At 40.1% G+C, this 17834-nt stretch overlaps 1 protein-coding gene across 2 annotated transcripts in view; it reads left to right on the top strand.

Annotated features, from left to right (window-relative positions):
- Positions 1-17834, top strand: part of rin3 (Ras and Rab interactor 3) — a 118413-nt gene that overhangs the window by 67864 nt on the left and 32715 nt on the right. For both annotated transcript variants that reach the window (XM_069916230.1, XM_069916229.1), the window contains exon 5: positions 14131-14222. In XM_069916230.1, the coding sequence (XP_069772331.1) occupies positions 14131-14222 (92 nt within the window). The remainder of the gene's footprint in view (positions 1-14130; positions 14223-17834) is intronic.

Here is a 17834-nt window from a genome sequence, read left to right as displayed (position 1 = left end):
GATTGCTTAAGGTGGAATGTGAGTTTAAGGGGGAAGTTTGAAAACCACTGATTTAAAGGGAAGATGAAGCTTCAAAATGTCTGAGGCCTTGATGCCGCAGATTGGAAAGCCAACCAGCATATTTCAATTCTGCCTACATTGCAAAAATGTACATTCTTATGAGGCACATAAAGTCAGAAGGAAATGCAATTCATCCTTGGCTGACAAATAAAAAAATGGTGTTAAATCAATGAAATGGCAAATAAAGATTCCAGAAAAAAATAGCAGGCCTGAAAATTTGGAGCATTTTAGAGCTAAGGAATACAAGAAATTGATAAAAGAAGGCAAGATGACACAATAGTGGTAAGAAACCTTTTTAAAAAAGAGACTACAAAAGTATTTATGGATCGGTAAAATGGAGAAGAATAAATAAAGACAAAAAGGCTACTTATAAAGGAAAATGGGTGATAGGTTGATGGTGCTACTACTGAGGAACAATTTGGACCCCCTGCAAATAGAGACAGGAGAATTTATGATTTAATTTAATTTAGACATACAGCGTAGTAACAGGCCCTTTCGGACCACGTGCCCATGCTGCCCAGTTACATCCAATACTACACCCCCCCCCCGGAACATTTTTTTGAATGGTGGGAGGGAACTGACGCAAACTCGGGGAGAATGCACTAACTCCTTCCAGACAGCATGGGATTCAAACCCCAGTCCCGGTCGCTGGCGCTTTATCATTGGTTGTGCTAAACATTACTCTTAACTGTGAGAAGAATTATTATTTTGTATTCATTTTCCCAGAAGAAGGATTTTAAAAAAAAGCCTGCCAAAATGTCTTAAAAGGTCGAGGAACCAAAATAACTAACTAAAAATAACTAATTTGGCAGGGGTATGGGAACCAGAGTGATAGGAAAAAGGGTAGGGAAGATAAAGTAATGATCAGGAAAAGTAAAATAGGAAAAGTAATGTTGGGAGGAGAAAGTAAAAAATCAGATGGTGGAGTGAGTTTTCGGGTCAATGATAGTGTTAAAAAAATTACAAAGAAAAATAGTGGGCAGAAAAATCAAAAGAAAAGGTTACAGAAGTCACTAGATATTAAAAGGACAAGGAGCATAAGGGCACTTTATCTGAATGCCCGCAGTATTAGAAATAAGGTTAGTGAACTTGAGGTGCAAATCGGTACCCATGCCTATGATTTGGTAGCCATCACAGAAACATGGTTACAAGGTGACCCTAAATGGGAATTAAACTTTCAAGGGTATCAGGTGGTGTAAAGAAATAGACAGGATGGTAAGGGAGGTGGAGTTGCACCAGGCAGTAGTGAGGAATGATATAAGATCTCAAGAACATAATGTTGAGTCCATTTGGGTAGAGATAAAGAATAACAAAGGGAAAAAAATTATTGGTGGGTGTTATCTATCGCCCACCATATAACAATAGTTTAGTGGCACAGGAAATAAATAGAGAGATAAGTGAGGCATGTAATAATGATACTTTAACTTTAACTTCCACATAGATTGGGAAAATCAAGTTGGTCGTGGGAGCCTGGAAGAGGACTTCATAGAATGCATCCGCGATAGCTTTCTTGAGCAGCATGTTAAGGAACCCACAAGAGAAAATTCTCTCCTGGATCTAGTGTTGTGCAATGAGATAGGTAGAGTAAATGATGTAATAGTCAGAGACCATCTGGGAAATAGCGATCATAGTATGATTGAATTTCTCATTCAGATGGAAGGGGAAATAGTTAGATCTAAAACTAATATATTATGCTTCAACAGGGGTGACTACCATAGGATGAGGGAGGAATTGGGCAGAGTGGACTGGGAGCACAGGCTAATTGATGAAACAGTTGAGGAACAGTGGAAGATTTTCAAAGAAATATTTTGTAATGCTCAACAAAAATATATTCCGGTCAGGAAAAAGGGCAGCAAGGGAGGGAAAAATCAACTGTGGTTAACAAAGGAAATAAAGAAGAGTATAAAATTGAAGGTGCAGGTGTACAAAGCTGCAAAGAGCAGTGGGAAACTGGAAGATTAGGAAAACTTTAAGAGACAACAAGGGGTTACAAAGTGGGTAATAAGAAATGGGAAAAAGGATTATGAAAGTAAATTGGCACAAAATATAAAAACAGAAAGCAAAAAAATTTATAAATATATAAAACGAAAGAGGGTGGCCAGAGTTAACATAGGACCCTTGGAGGATGAGAAAGGAAAGCTGGTAGCAAAAAATGAGGAAATGGCCGAGGCATTAAACAAATATTTTGTGTCAGTCTTCACGGTGGAAGACATGTCCAGCATGCCCAAGTGCAGAGTTAAGGATGCGAATGTTAACCATTTAACCACTTACAGCACAGAACAGGCCAGTTCGGCCCTACTAGTCCATGCCGTAGCAAATTCCCACCCTCCTAGTTCCACTGACCAGCACCCGGTCCATACCCCTCTAGTCCCCTCCTATCTATGTAACGATCCAGTCTTTCCTTAAATGTAACCAATGATCCCACCTCGACCACGTCTGCCGGAAGCTCATTCCACATCCCCACCACCCTCTGCATAAAGAAATTTCCCCTCATGTTCCCCTTATAATTTTCCCCCTTCAATCTTAAACCATGTCCTCTAGTTTGAATCTCCCCCTTTCTTAATTGAAAAAGCCTATCCACATTTACTCTGTCTGTCCCTTTTAAAATCTTAAACACCTCTATCAAGTCCCCTCTCAATCTTCTACGCTCCAGAGAAAAAAGCCCCAGTCTGCACAACCTTTCCCTGTAACCTTTCCCTGTTGGGGAAGGTCTTGATAAAATAGTTGTTACAAAGGAAGTAGTGATGGAGAAACTAATGGGACTAAAGCCAGACAAATCACCTGGTCCTGATGATATGCATCCAAGGGTTCTGAAGGAAATGGCAGAAGTTTATAGTTGATGCATTGGTGGTCATATACCAAAATTCCTTGGATTCTGGGCAGGTCCCAGCAGACTGGAAGACAGCAAATGTCACGTCACTTTTTAAGAAGGGATGTAGGCAGAAGACTGGAAATTATCGGCCAATTAGCTTGACGTCTGTGGTTGGAAAAATGCTTGAAGCCGTCATTGAAGATGAAATAGTGAAACTTTTGGAACGTAAGGGTTCAATCAGGCAGACACAGCATGGTTTTAGAAAGGGAAGATCTTGTTTGACAAACTTGTTAGGATTCTTTGAGGATATAATGGGTGCGGTGGATAGAGGGGAACAGGTTGATGTTGTATATTTGGATTTCCAGAAAGCGTTTGATAAGGTTCCGCACAAGAGACTTATCAGTAAGTTACAGGAAAGTGGAGTCCGGAGAAGTATATTGGCCTGGATTGAAAATTGGTTGTCTGACAGGAGGCAGAGAGTGGTAAGTGGGGTGCCGCAGGGGTCAGTGTTAGGCCCACAACTGTTCATCATTTACATTGATGACTTGGAGGAGGGGACAAAATGTGGTGTAGCCAAGTTTGCGGATGACACCAAATTGAGTGGAAGAGCAAATTGTAATGAGGATGTGGAGAGTCTGCAGAGGGATATAGTTAAGCTGGATGAGTGGGCAAAGGTCTGGCAGATGGAGTACAATGTTAGTAAGTGTGAGGTTATCCACTTTGGCAAGAAAAATAAAAGAGCTGAATATTATTTAAAGGGTGAAAAACTACAGCATGCTGTTGTGTAGAGGGACTTGGGAGTGCTTGTGCATGAATCGGAAAAAGTTAGGTTGAAGATACAGCAGGTTATTAAGAAGGCAAATGGAATGTTGGTCTTCATCGCTAGAGGAATTGAATTCAGGAGTAGGGAGGTAATGTTGCAACTGTATAAGGTACTGGTGAGACCGCACCTGGAGTACAGTGTCCAGTTCTGGTCTCCATATTTGAGGAAGGATATACTGGCTTTGGAGACGGTCCAGAGGAGGTTTACGATGTTGATCCCTGGGATGAAGGGGTTGACTTATGATGAAAGATTAAATCGTCTAGGATTGTATTCGCTCGAGTTCAGAAGAATGAGAGGAGATCTTATAGAAACATATAGGGTTATGAAGGGTATGGATAGGATAGATGTAGGAAGGTTTTTTGAGCTGGCCGGGGAAACTAAAACGAGATGACACAGTCTCAAGATTCGGGGGAGTAGATTTAGGACAGAGATGAGGAAAAATAGTTTTTCCCAGAGAGTAGTGAATGTTTGGAATTCTCTAACCAGGGAAGTGGTTGAGGCTGCCTCATTAAACATATTTAAAATTCGGTTAGATAAATTTTTACATTATAGAGGAATTAGGGGATATGGGGAGAAGGCAGGTAGGTGGAGTTAGGTCATAAATTAGATCAGCCATGATCGTATTGAATGGCGGAGCAGGCTCGTTGGGCCATTTTTGGCTTACTCCTGTTCCTACTCCCTATGTTCCTATTTGTCAGAAAATAGCACGCAAAAGTTGATGTGCTTGGGGGCATCCAACAATTTAGTCATGGATATTCTGGGGATCAGCAAGCTTTTTCTCAAGTTGTTCCTGCAGGTTAGAGGGTAGCACATGGGTCTGACTATTTAAGAAAAAGGAAGGATAGAAAAAATGAGGAACGACCAACCTTTTTCCCTAACACCAGTGACAGGGAAATTGCTTTAATCTACCATGAAGATTGCAATTACAGAATACGATGTTGATAATAAGGGTCAAGAGGTGTCAACATGACTGCAAAAGAGAAGGCGTGTTTGTCTGAATTATTACTGTATCTTGAAGATGTGACTTGTAGGTAAAGAGCAATAAGTTGATGTGGTGATCTAACTTGGTGCAGAAGGCAGAAAACCAGAGTAACTAAATTATCCTGGAGTGGGTTATATGATGAAGCTCAAAGGGACTTAGGGTGTGCCTGCACAAGTCACAGAAGGCTACATCATGAATTCAATTATTACTTAGTCAAGTGCAAATTGCTAGCATCAGATTATTTTAATTCTCATGCAACAGGTCACACATCTGATCTCATAGTACAGTACTTAACTGGTAGAGAGCCGGCACAGACATAATGGTTCAGTGGTTTCTTTCTGTGCTGTAACCAATCACAGATTTAATGAAATGAGACCTGAACTGTAGAAAGATTCCTTCATTGGCTGTGGGCAAACAGTCTGGCCATTCCTGGGATGCTATCGCTTGATAGCAGTGACCAGAAATCCAGGCAACACTCCTGCTGAGGTCCAACCGAAATTCCTGTGATGACCAGCAATTCCATTTTCTTTCTTTTTAATTTTTTTTAGATATACCGCACGGTAATGGGCCATTTTGGCCCACAAGTCTGTGCTGCCCATTTACACCCAATTAACCGACAACCCCCGGTACGTTTTGAACAGTGGGAGGAAACCAGAGCTCCCAAGGAAAACCCACGCAGACAATGGGGAGAAAGTACAAATTCCTTACACACAGTGCGGGATTCAAACCCTGCTCCCAACCACTACGACGCCAACCGTGCCACTTCTATCTGTGCTGCATCTTCAAGGATATTTGGACTTGCAAGTCAAGGTTCAAGTTTATTATCATCCGATTGTACAAGTACAACCTGACAAAACAGTGGTCTCCATCCTTGGGGCAAAAACACATATACAGTCAAGTGATTCATATGCAGAACATGTATACATTTTTCTCAGCCTGGTAGTTCTGCTCTGATACACCTGCTTCTCTTTCCCGACAAGAGTTGCTGGAGGAGACTGCATGTGGGGTAATAGGGATCATCAACTATTTTGTAATTCCTCCTTAAACAGTGATCCTGGTAGATCACATTGATTGGGGGAGTTTGGTGGGGGGGGGGGGTGGTTTGTGGAGGGAGATTCCAGTGATTCTCACTGCTGCTCTGTACTTTTACCTCTGATACAGTGCTCTACAGCAATTTTGATGCAGCTGTCCAGGATGCTCTCAAAAGATTAGAAAGATTGGTGGCCTATAGCCATGCCCATTTCAATCTTCCCAGGAAGTGCAGTTGCTTTGGTACTTCCTGACAAGTGAGTAGATGTTGTGTATCCAGGATAGGTCACTACTTAAGTCGACTCCAAGGAACTTAGTGCTCTCTACTCTCCCCACTAATGAGCTATTGATGTGTTGTGCAGGATGGTTGTTCCTGGTCCTCCTGAAGTCCACAATAATCTCCTTTATCTTGTCCATGTTGTGACTTGGGCTGTTATTCTCGCATCATTTCACTAGATTTTCCCCTCTTCTCTGCACTGTGACTCATTGTTGTGTTGATGAGGCTAGCTACTGTTATGCCATGTGCAAACTTGATGACGCATTGCAGTCGTGGATCCGTAACATGAACAGGAGTGGACTGAGCACACAGTCTTGAGATGTCCCAGTGCTCAATGTGACGGTGCTCGACGTTCTGCTGCCGACCTGGACAGACTGTGGTTTTTCCATTGGGAAGGTCCTTCTGTCTCTCATTACTCTGAGAGCTTTACCATATATGTCCTTGCCTCAAGAGCTCTCCTAGAACGAATCATTCCATCTATAAGTACACATAAATATGGCATATAGGAGGAAAATTTTTCCCCATAGCAGAGGCACCTAAAACTAGGGGCCATGTTGAGATTCTAAGGGGTAAAAGGTATAAAGGGGATCAGCAAAATAATGTTTTCATCAAAAGAGAGTTTAAGATCTGGAGCCACTGCTCGAAGGGCTTGTGATGGAAGGTAAATTCACAATATTTAAAAAGTACCTTGAACAGCACTTGAATTACCAAGGCATGGAATGCCACAGACCAAGTGCAGGGACAGATTAGTACACAGAGCTTAGAATGTGAATAGTAGGCTGAAGATTCTGTTTCTATAGCTGTAGAACTCTATAACTGCTAAATAACATTGTCAAGCACAGAATAATGCTTACAATTTATGTTTGGATTGGTAAACACAGATTTCAATCCAAAGTACAGTAGAAGTCCGAAAATCTGGACTGCTCGGGGAGTGGGCTGGTTCGGATTTTTGGATTTTATGATTTCTTGGGCAGTATTTTTAAAATTCAAATTTAAGGAGGAATAAAGAAATTTTGGTCATTTCTTCATTAACAATTAATAGGGTGCTTCATTTGTCAAAATGAGCAGTTTTAAAGAAAAAGGAAAAAAAATGACATTGTTTATCTGTGGGGTTTACGCATGTAAGAACATGTATAAAAGCATGCTAAATGTAAAAAGTTTAAGAGTTTTCAAAAAGTCCTGTTTCTCGGGTCGTCCAGATTTCTGGCGTCTGGAGTTTTGGGCTTTGCTGTATTTCATAAAGTTAGCCGTGATAGGACAGATTCTATCACCAATGTGCATATAGTGTAGGGTGACTGTGATTGGCTGAGAGCGTAGCCACACCTACTGGCAGGTCTTAAAGGATTTCTCCTAGCCAGACCAGGTCATTCTGGACTGATCGACCTACTTGTGATATGCTCCAGTCTTTTAGTTAATGAAAGCCTTGGTTTGGATCAACAAGTCTTTGGTTCTTTCAACACGCTCTACATTAGCCACATGTCTGCCTGTCCCGCATCAGACTTGTCAGCCACAAACGAGCCTGCAGCTGACGTGGACATTACCCCTCCGTAAATCTTCGTCCGCGAAGCCAAGCCAAAGAGAAGAGAAGAAAGATGAAAGAGTCATTAGCCAAATCACAAGCCTCTTCACATGTAAACCAATATGACAAGACAGTGTATTAAAGCATTAATCAGTGTTCAATCTCCAAAGGAAATAATAGTGATATCCCTATTAATCCAGGTTTGTGGCAGTGATATCCATCTGAGGGCCAGTATAAAGGAGTAATTGCACAGTACGCATGTGATTTCTCCTGGCATCTATTTTGGTTCAAGGCAGTAGGAAAGATTGCCAATTTTAAGTGCATCCACAAGAGGAAGTGTTTCAGCCATTGCCTGAAGGCCACACCACACTCCAGGATCTTTACAACCCCAACGAGTAGTGACCCTGAGAAGGAAGCAAGGCCCAATTCTATTTCAAGCATCACTCCACTTTTATCATGTAAATCAGAGTCTTCTATCCATGACGGACCCAGACTGCAGCCCTTTGGTTTGAAGACGACGAGGTGCTCTGCTCATTTTGCACCAAATTAAGAGCAATTAATAAAGGGAAGACTGAGGAATAAGCAGAGCCCAAAGGAATTTAAAAGCATGGAGAAAAATGGTCAGTCAACATTTTGAGTTGGGATCCCCTATCAGGAGGAAGGGGAGATAGCAAGATAAAAAGGAAGGAAGGTGAAGGGACAGTAAAAAGATGTTCATCAGGAATAAGCAGGCATTCCTCTCTAAGTTGCTGCCGACCACTGTTCCCTCTAAGCTGTGCGCATGCAGACACATTTTAACACTAGCGCACAAATGAAATGAATGTGCGCCCAAAAGGTCAGTTACTCAGAATAGTGAAGTAATTAATAATTATATTTATTGAAAATAATCTCTTTGCTAACTATTTCTGTTAACTAGTAAGTTGCTTAAACGTTGTTGATCATACTTGAATTAAAAACATGCCAATACAATTTTATTAGTCATGAGAAATAGGCTGTAACAAAATTATTTTGAAACAATTACAACTTTACATTTGCACAAGCTTTTGTCACAGGAAAAACATTTGCACAACATACATTTTTGCACACACTAACTACTAAAAATGAGAGGCAACGTTGCTGCTGGACCCATCCTAAGTTCTATTTGAATTGCATCTTCTCCTCTTCCTTCCACTTCAAAACGTTTGAGGGTCAGTAAATATTGACAGGAGTGAGATGTCCCCTCACACTCACCAAATAGGTGAGCTGTCTCAGCTGCAGTAAAAGGCTTCCTGGTAGTATATTATATTCTGATTCTGATATTCAAACAAAAAGAAAAAAAAAGGAGAAAAGGGAAAGAGAAAAAAAATAAATAAATCCCATCCCTTTCTCTTGCCACTGTTATACGATGTTATATATACATAACATTAAAATAAAAGCAAAGGGAGAATTTTTTTAGACATTCAAATTATGTTAAAATATTATAAAGTGGGAAAGTGGGTCACGACTAACCCCCCCCCTTCCACCTCAACATCTGTAAACCTATACCTGAATCATTAACTGAACATAGAGCCTTTTCCATATTCAGCCAGGACATGATGTGCCTCAGCCATTGATCCTGTGTGGGGGCGGGGCAGCATCCTTCCATTTAAGCAAAATCACATGTCTCACCAAAAGAGATGCAAAGGAAAGAGTATGACTCTTAACTGAAGAGAATAGAACACCATCCTTTCCTGTTGTACCAAAAAGAGCAACCAATGGATTCAACACTTTTCAGAATTAAAGACAGGGTACGGAAGATCTCTCTCCAGTACTTTTCCAGACTAGGACAAATCCAGAACATATGCATGAAGGAAACTTCTCCTCTCTTGCACCTATCACAACAAGATATAAGCAAGACAATTTAGCCTTAGACATGTGCACTCCATGTACTACTTTGAATTGCAGTAAACAACGACAAGCACAAAATGAAGATCTATTAACCATCTTAAAAACAAAACCTGAATCTTCCTCTGATATGATCAAATTCCGGTCCTGTTCCCAGGCATTTTTAATTTTAAGTAATGAGGACTGTTTGAACTGTAATAGCTTCTCATAAATGATAGATAGTAAACCTTTATGTAAGGACTGAATTTTTTTTTAAAGTTCAACAAAATTTGTTTCAGATACTTGAGGGAAATCAGAAATTTGAGACTGTAGAAAATGCTGGATTTGCAAATATCTGAAAAGATGAGAGTTAGGCATTCAACATCAGAAAGCTGATTATGCAAAAAAGTTGGAGGAGGTGATTAGATAGAATAGGAGTTGAGAGAGAAAAATTATGAGATATAAAGTGTTTTCTAAACTGTGCCCAAATTCTCACAGAATGCTTAACAGTGGGGTTATCTGTCAACTTAATTTAAAGAAATGGAAATGAAGAACTAAGAAGTGCTAAATTAGAGAATATTGGGAGGAATTCAGCTCCATAGACACCCATAACAGACAGTCAGTATAATTATGAAAATATGACCACCCAGTAATAAAATCTAAAGTTAGGTAGAGCCATACCACCATCTCTCTGGGGTTTCTGAAGAAAACTTTCTTTAGACAAGGGAGTCTACCCTTCCATATATGATATAACCAGATCAAGCAAATTTAAAAATAATTTGAACAAAAATTGGTACAAAAATTTAGGCAAAATATTCACTTTAATAGAATTAATTAAAGATATAGAAAAAGGTGACCATTGAGTTGAGGACTGCTTCACTTGCTTTAGCAAAGTAAGATAGTTTTCCTTAAGTCAATGTTTTTTTTTGTAATACCAGGATACATTGGTTTATAACCATTTTTAAAGGAAAAGCCACATACATTGACATAGGAGAATTTAAAGGAAAAACTTCACATTTGTGCAGATTCAATTTATAACCTGAAAATTGACTAAATTGTGAGAGTAGTGACATCGGTGGGGTGGGGGGGGAGGCAACTGGGTCTGAAATGAAAAGTAAGAGATCATCTGCATAGAGAGAAACTTTTTCCGTATCATCAAGACATCCGTACAATCTCAGAGTGCAATTGCTAACATTTCAATGGCCAAATCAAAAAGTAATGGACTTAAAAGGCACCCTTGACTGGTGCCTCGTTGCAGGTTGAAAGGCTGTGATTGTTGAGAACTAGTAAGAATTGTAGCAGTTGGGTGTAAGTACCCTACAGAGTCTAGGCAGCAAGTCTCAGGAGTGCAATAAGGGATATTAACATCTACATAATATACATGTAATAAAATCAGAACCAAAGATACAATTTTTGTAAAATCATTAACAAATACGATTACTGATTGTTAAATAGCCACATATAACACTTCATAATGGATTTTCTTTGAATTTTTAAATTTATATTGTTTAAAACAAATAAAAAATAATTTGAAAAGAAAAGGCTTCCTGAACTCAAACATTTCCAGTTAGGAGTGGAAGCAGTTCAGGGAATCATGGGACAGCCTATTCAGCTCATTAAATGTATGGTGGTACAGTACAACTCTTATTATCTGAAATCGGATTCTCCAAAATCCTCATTTACCCAAATATTTTTTGGACCCAAATTGGCGGAGGACATCGGGCTGCCTGCGCTAATCTCGGGCATCTCGGTCGGCAGCGTGGACCTCAGTGGGGAGGTGTCAGTGATCGGCGGCAGCCAGAAATTTTTTTAGTGAGATTTAAACATTATTTTAATGCTTAAAAAGCCTTCCCTTGTTATTTGTTGTGGTTTAAACATTGTTGCAAGTGATTTGCTGTTGCTACTGGGCTGTTTTTTAAAAAGTAAACAGTTCTCCAAAAAAAAAAGTTTATCCGACATAGGCCTGGTCCAGACCATTTTGGATAATCGGAGTTGTACTGTATTTTTACCCGTAGCATTTCAGTTCTGGAAATTCTTCTGGATGCTTTAAAATTCCTCTTTTTCATTCTACTCTCTCATCCAGGGACATCAGCTTTTTGATGGTTAGAAATGTATTTATAGTGTTTTATTTTAATTTTTTTTCTTTTTCATTTTAATGATACACCACAGTATCATTAGAAACCCCTGAAAACCCATGCCCAATTACATTTAATTAAGCTACCAACCCCATATGTTTTTGGAGGGTGAGAGTAAACAGAGAATCTAGAGAAAACACATGCATGTCTAGCAAGAACAATAGAAACCCCTAACAGGCAGCACTGGACTGAAACCCTGGTCACTGGAGCTGTAATAGCATTGTGCTAACCAAGCTGCCCATTTTATTATTATTAATTTATATTACACCATTGTACTGCTTCACATTTTGTGATTAGCGGATATTCCATTTGTAATTAGCCGTTATGCAATTTGGTCTTAGTAATAATTTTTTTTTCACTTGTTTCTTAATATAAACATGCTAGTATCGAAAATCTTTTGGGCACCAAAGCAACACATGAGGTTTTTGTGAAAGCCTGCATGAATCACCAATGGTTATGCAAAGCCACAGGCGCATGCTGAAGAACAAAAATGAACACATTTGATGTCATCGCTGCAACTTGGAAGTTGCACAAAATAATTTATTCACAAAATACTTCCTCCGAGAAAACAGAACAAGGGTTATTGAAAGGGTGAGATCATAGCATCTCCTCTCCGGTGACTTTGAATTTGTCCACTATTGTTTGTTTTATATATATTAACAATCTGGAAGTAGGGGTGGAGAATTGGATAAGCTAGTTTGCGGATGATACAAAGATTGGTGGTGGTGGTGTGGACAGTGAGGAAGATTACCGTAGATTAAAAGGTGATTTAGGAAGGCTGGAGGTGTGGGCTGAGAAATGGCTGATGGAATTTAATACAGATAAGTGTGAGGTGTTACATTTTGGAAAGGCAAATCTAAATCGGTCATATGCATTAAATGGTAGGCTACTGAGATGAGCAGAGCAACAAAGGGATTTAGGAGTTGTGGTAAATAGTACCCTCAAGGCTGATACTCAGGTAGATGGTGTGGTGAAGAAGGCATTTGGAATGTTGGCCTTCATAAATCGGAGTATTGAATTCAAGAGTAGGGAGGTTATGATGAAATTGTACAAGGCATTGGTGAGGCCAAATTTGGAGTACTGTGTACAGTTTTGATCACCAAATTATAGGAAAGATATAAACAAAATAGAGAGAGTGCAGAGAAGATTCACGAGAATGTTGACAGGATTTCAAGGTTTGAGTTACAGGGAAAGGTTGTGCAGACTGGGGCTTTTTTCTCTGGAGCGTAGAAGATTGAGAGGGGACTTGATAGAGGTGTTTAAGATTTTAAAAGGGACAGTCAGAGTAAATGTGGATAGGCTTTTTCAATTAAGAGTGGGGGAGATTCAAACTAGAGGGCATGGTTTAAGATTGAAGGGGGAAAATTATAAGGGGAACATGAGAGGAAATTTCTTTACGCAAAGGGTGGTAGGGATGTGGAATGAGCTTCCGACGAGCCGGGATCATTGGTTACATTTAAGGAAAGACTGGATAGGAGAGGACTGGAGGGGTATGGACCAGGTGCTGGTCAGTGGGACTAGGAGGGTGGGGATTTGTTACGGCATGGACTAGTAGGGCCGAACTGGCCTGTTCTGTGCTGTAAGTGGTTATATGACATTACTGGGTAGATGAAGCCCCAATCACATACTGAGGAAGTACTGCACTAGCAGAAATGCTGTCCTTAAGACATTTCATTAATACCTTCTTGAACAATGTAACAAGACACGTCAAGAAGAGTTCTCCTGGAGTGGATGTCAATATTTACCTCTAAACTAAGTTCGGTTTTAAAAAAAATCAAACTGTCTAATCATTTATTTAACTGTCCTTGCTCCATATAAATTGGTTGCTATGTTTCCCTATATTATAAAATTAAATTCTTTACAAATAATGGTCATACTTCAGAATAAAACAGAAGCTGTAAGAAAAACTATATAAAGCAATAAAGGAAAGCCCTCATGCTAGAAAGGGTTGGGAATCAGAAATTGTTCTTCTCAAGGGAGGTAGAACACTTTGTTGGCTTCTTCACCAATGACTTCACCACCACTTCAATCTTGCAGACCTCACTCGAACTCGACTCCAAAGTTACTAAAATTTGAATGGATTTATCTGATTTCAAGTACAAATTACAATTCTGGTGAAAGGAAATAGATTATCATAGTCTTTTCTCTATGAGGACCAACTTTGCTAAGCAAAATGTGGCACATCTACTATCTAATAGACCAAAAATATTTTTCCCTTCCAGGATTGGGCAAGGGCAACATTTGTTATTCACTCCCAATGGCGCTTGAGAAAATGATGATGAGCCACTGTTTCTGAAATAAAGGTGGTGCTTGTGGTGAAAAATTTATCCCCCCGCCCCGGCCCGCAACAGAGCAGTCAAATACATTGATTTTATACCAATGATTGTCTTACTGGTCCTTTACAAAGTCAACAAGGTATCCATCCAGATCTAACCAGATTTACCACCTCAAATGTAATTCAATAACCCTGTATTTGACCTCTTACCAATATTTTCAAATAGTTAAGCTAAGTTTCAATTTCCAAACTGATAGACTAATAATAAGAATTTTATTGTTGTCTGATAATATATTGTAACAACTCAGACTTATCGCACAGTTGTGCCATATGCTTTTAGACAGTAATTTTTAAATATTTTTCTTAATCCTTGTAGGGATATACTGCCGTCACCCCTGACTTTGCCACATGTAATAGCAGAAGCCACAAACCCTGAAGAACTGGAACTTGTTTCCCATCTGGGAATGGGTATGTACTCAAGGAAAGTTTGATGCGTGTTGAATAAGTAAACAAGGCACTGAAAGCCAAGTGTTTATGAAGGCAAATTGCATGCTATCCTAAATTATTGCAAGGATTTGAACACAGGAATAAGGAGATCTTGTGCAATTGTATGAGATTCCGGTGAAACTGCACCTGGAGTATTGGCAATAGGTGTCTTTACTGAAGCAAGGATGTACTTACCAGAGAGAATGTACTAAAGATTGACCAGAATTGAATTTGCCAAATGAGAAGTGATTGAGTTGACTTGGACTATATTATCTAGACTTTAGAAAATGAGAGATTTTATTGCAACCTACAAAACTCAGACCTGCTTTTGGATGCAGGGAAGTAGTTTACGTGAGCTGGATGCAGGCCAGATGATTCCCTTGACTGGGGTCTGTAATGGAAGATTTAAACTGTTTTTTTTAATTTTTGCAGCCTTTACTTCTGCAAGGCTGAGAACCTGCTTGCTGTTTTTTACTTTTGCAGCCTTTGCTTCTGCCAGGCTGAGAACCTGCTTGTGTTTTAGAATCAGCAGACATAAGCTAAATTCCACCGAGGGGCCAGAGATGATGTTATCTGACAAAAGGACATCTGTGTACCAAGAACATTTAATCTTCCTGCTTGTTTTGGTCACAGACTGTCAGAGGTCTAGCCTTGATGCATAATAAACCATTGTATTCAAAGTGATAAGCTGAAAATTATGTTATTCGATAGAAGCCTAGCTTGCTTGCTTATCTTTCTTGCTGTGCTGGGAATAGGTGCTTGGGTAAGCAGTTTTTGGGTAATATAAGCCATGGTCCCGCTGCTGAAGTTTGAGACTCTCCGAGAGGTGGCAACATCTCTCAGCAAGAAGAAGAACTTCTAGAGTCCAGCCAACGTCCCGGTCGGGGGAGGTGGAGAAGCTGCTCCCGGCGCCCTGACAACCTACTACAAGTGTGCAGTCGTTGCCTCGCTTCGGCAGTTGGGACCAGTCCAGGCGTTGATAAGTATAGTTAGGAAGGGACATATTGTAGTTTGAAATCAGCTTTTGAATTTGTAATAAACATTTGTATAAACTGAACTGCTCTTCGTGTGTGTGTCTATTTTCTTTCGGTAACTCAAACACTGTGACCAATCTAAAACGAACAAAATGAGAGGTATAAGTTTACCCAAGACAGGGTCAGATCCAAAAGTTACCATCAGATAAAAGGGGAAGCTGTTTGAGAAAGAAATGAAGAGAACTTTCTTTTCTGAGAGAGTTAAACCATAAAATCCTGCAGACACGGGACCAAATGTAAGACACAAACATGCTGGGGAAACTCAGCAGGTCATGCAGCATTTCAAAGTAAAGGGTGTGATAGGACGGATTCTATCACCAATGTGTATATTTACAGATGGTAGTGTAGGATGACTGTGATTGGCTGAGAGTGTAGCCACGCCGACTGGCAGGACTTAAAGGATTGCTCCTAGCCAGACCAGGTCATTCTGGACTGGTCGACCTACTTGTGATACACTCCAGTCTTTTAGTTAATAAAAGCCTTGGTTTGGATCAACAAGTCTTTGGTTCTTTTGATGAGCTCTACAAAGGGTAACTAACGTTTCTGGCCTGGGTCCTCCGTGAGGTATACCCTAATGAAGAGCCCAGGCTGAAACATTGGGTCACCTTTTACTTCCTATGGATGCTGTTTGACCTGCTGAGTTCGCTTTGACAGTAAATCATTTTCTGCTGTCTGTTTCATCTTTGTGTTTATTCAAACTAGAAACTGATAGATTTTTGGACATATTTATGGCATATTTACGCAAAGCAAGATCAAAGCCCAAGATGACCAGTTCCTATTCCTATTTCTTATTTTCGTAAGCTCTTTCCTGTGACTTCATTGTCTCAACCTTCATTTGGAGAAAGAAAAACTAAAATCCAAGAATAATAAAAATATAACATTCTACATCATGAATGATAGGACTTCTTTGACGGAGCTCATTCATTCCATTAATTTCATGAAACCCCAGAAACATGTATGGATTCAATCTACATCAGACCTTTACTGCACTTGGGTGGACGATCTGGCAAAAATTCCTAAAAAGGTCACGTCATGCCACATTCTTTTGAAATGGTATGTTTATTATTGGAATTTCTGTGTGTTCGTTCGTATTCTCTTTCTTTTCCCCGCCCTCCAACGTTCAGGTGAGAAAGCAAGTTTATCCGAATGCATTAAAAAAGGGAACTAATATCAAAATAAGGATCCTGCGGTCTGGGTGGCCTGTAGCAATGCAAGAACCTTAATTTTAGTTCTTAATTTTATAGACCCACCACCTCGATGGGCAAATTGAATTCTGAGATTTGTTTGCCTAATTTGTGATACACTGGATATTTTTAACTCATTGATGAGATGGAAAATGAAAAGTAAACAAATTGTTCACTCTGACACTGTCCAGTTCTCAAAATGTCAGTCTCATATGCTCCATCTTCTTGACTCCTTTGTCTACTTGTCCTTCCCTCCCCACCAATTGTCCCTCCACTTCCTTTCTTCCTTGCACTCATACCTCCTCCCTCACAACCATTCTGGGCCCCAAACAGTCCTTCCAAATGAAGCAGCACTTCGCTTTGTGTATCCACGAACGTCATCTACTGCATCCGGTGCTCCCTTTGCGGCCTTCCCTACATCGGAGATACTGCATTGATCAGTCAGCAAGGTGAATCTCTTACTGGCCATTAATCATTCAAGAGACTGCTGTAAAGAAACCAATAGGCTTTTATTCACTTGAGAACTTAGCGCATCCCTACTGTTTGGTTGTCCTGCACTGAGTGACAGGGGGCTGTGGAACAGACACCTTTATACAGGAGCCTGTGAGGAGGGGCCACAGGTACAACCAACCAATAGGTGCGCTTAATTAGATACCACACCCTCCTTCCCTTATCCACCTACAGGTAGTTCTTGACTTCTGACCTACAGGTAGTTCTCGACCTCTGACCTAAAGGAGTTACGTCAGCCCACACATATGACCAAATTTTTTTAAAGTCTGTATTAAAACTACTGTACAAGCACATATTTTATATTAAAAGTACTGTATACAATAGTCCCACTCCCAATGGCAGCCTGAAGTCCCCGCTCCCCGTGGCGGTCTGAGGTCCCCATTAAAGGTTCATTTGCTGAGTGTTGCATGACCTCGGGTATGCACGGCGGATCAACCCTGACTTACGACCAACCCTGAGTTACAACCAATCCTTCTTTCCCCATTACGGTGGTAAGTCGGGGACTACTTGTATTACCTCCTGCCTTTGGGATCATGTTCCTCCCCTTCCCCTCTTCCGCTACCATTTTGTTCGGATTCCTGCTGATATTTTTTCATACCTTGAATGGCTCAATCCTGAAATTTTGGTTCTGTATCTTTATCTTTGCTGTATAAAGTACATTGTTTGACCAGCTGAGTTTCTCTAGCCTTGTGGTGTCTTTTTTAACTTCATTCCCATACATTGAGATTCAACAGACCTCTGAAATCTGTGCACCATAAACATCTTTGGGGATTTAGGTTTTTGTCCATGTAAGTCGTGGAAAATATAAAGAAAATTCATAACTCTGTGTGTGTGTGTGTGTGTGTGTGTGTGTGTGTGTGTGTGTG

The sequence above is a fragment of the Narcine bancroftii genome, chromosome 2 (assembly GCF_036971445.1).
Source record: "Narcine bancroftii isolate sNarBan1 chromosome 2, sNarBan1.hap1, whole genome shotgun sequence".
NCBI lineage: Eukaryota > Metazoa > Chordata > Chondrichthyes > Torpediniformes > Narcinidae > Narcine > Narcine bancroftii.
Note: the sequence above shows the minus strand (reverse complement) of the source record. Positions and strands in the feature narration are given on the sequence as shown.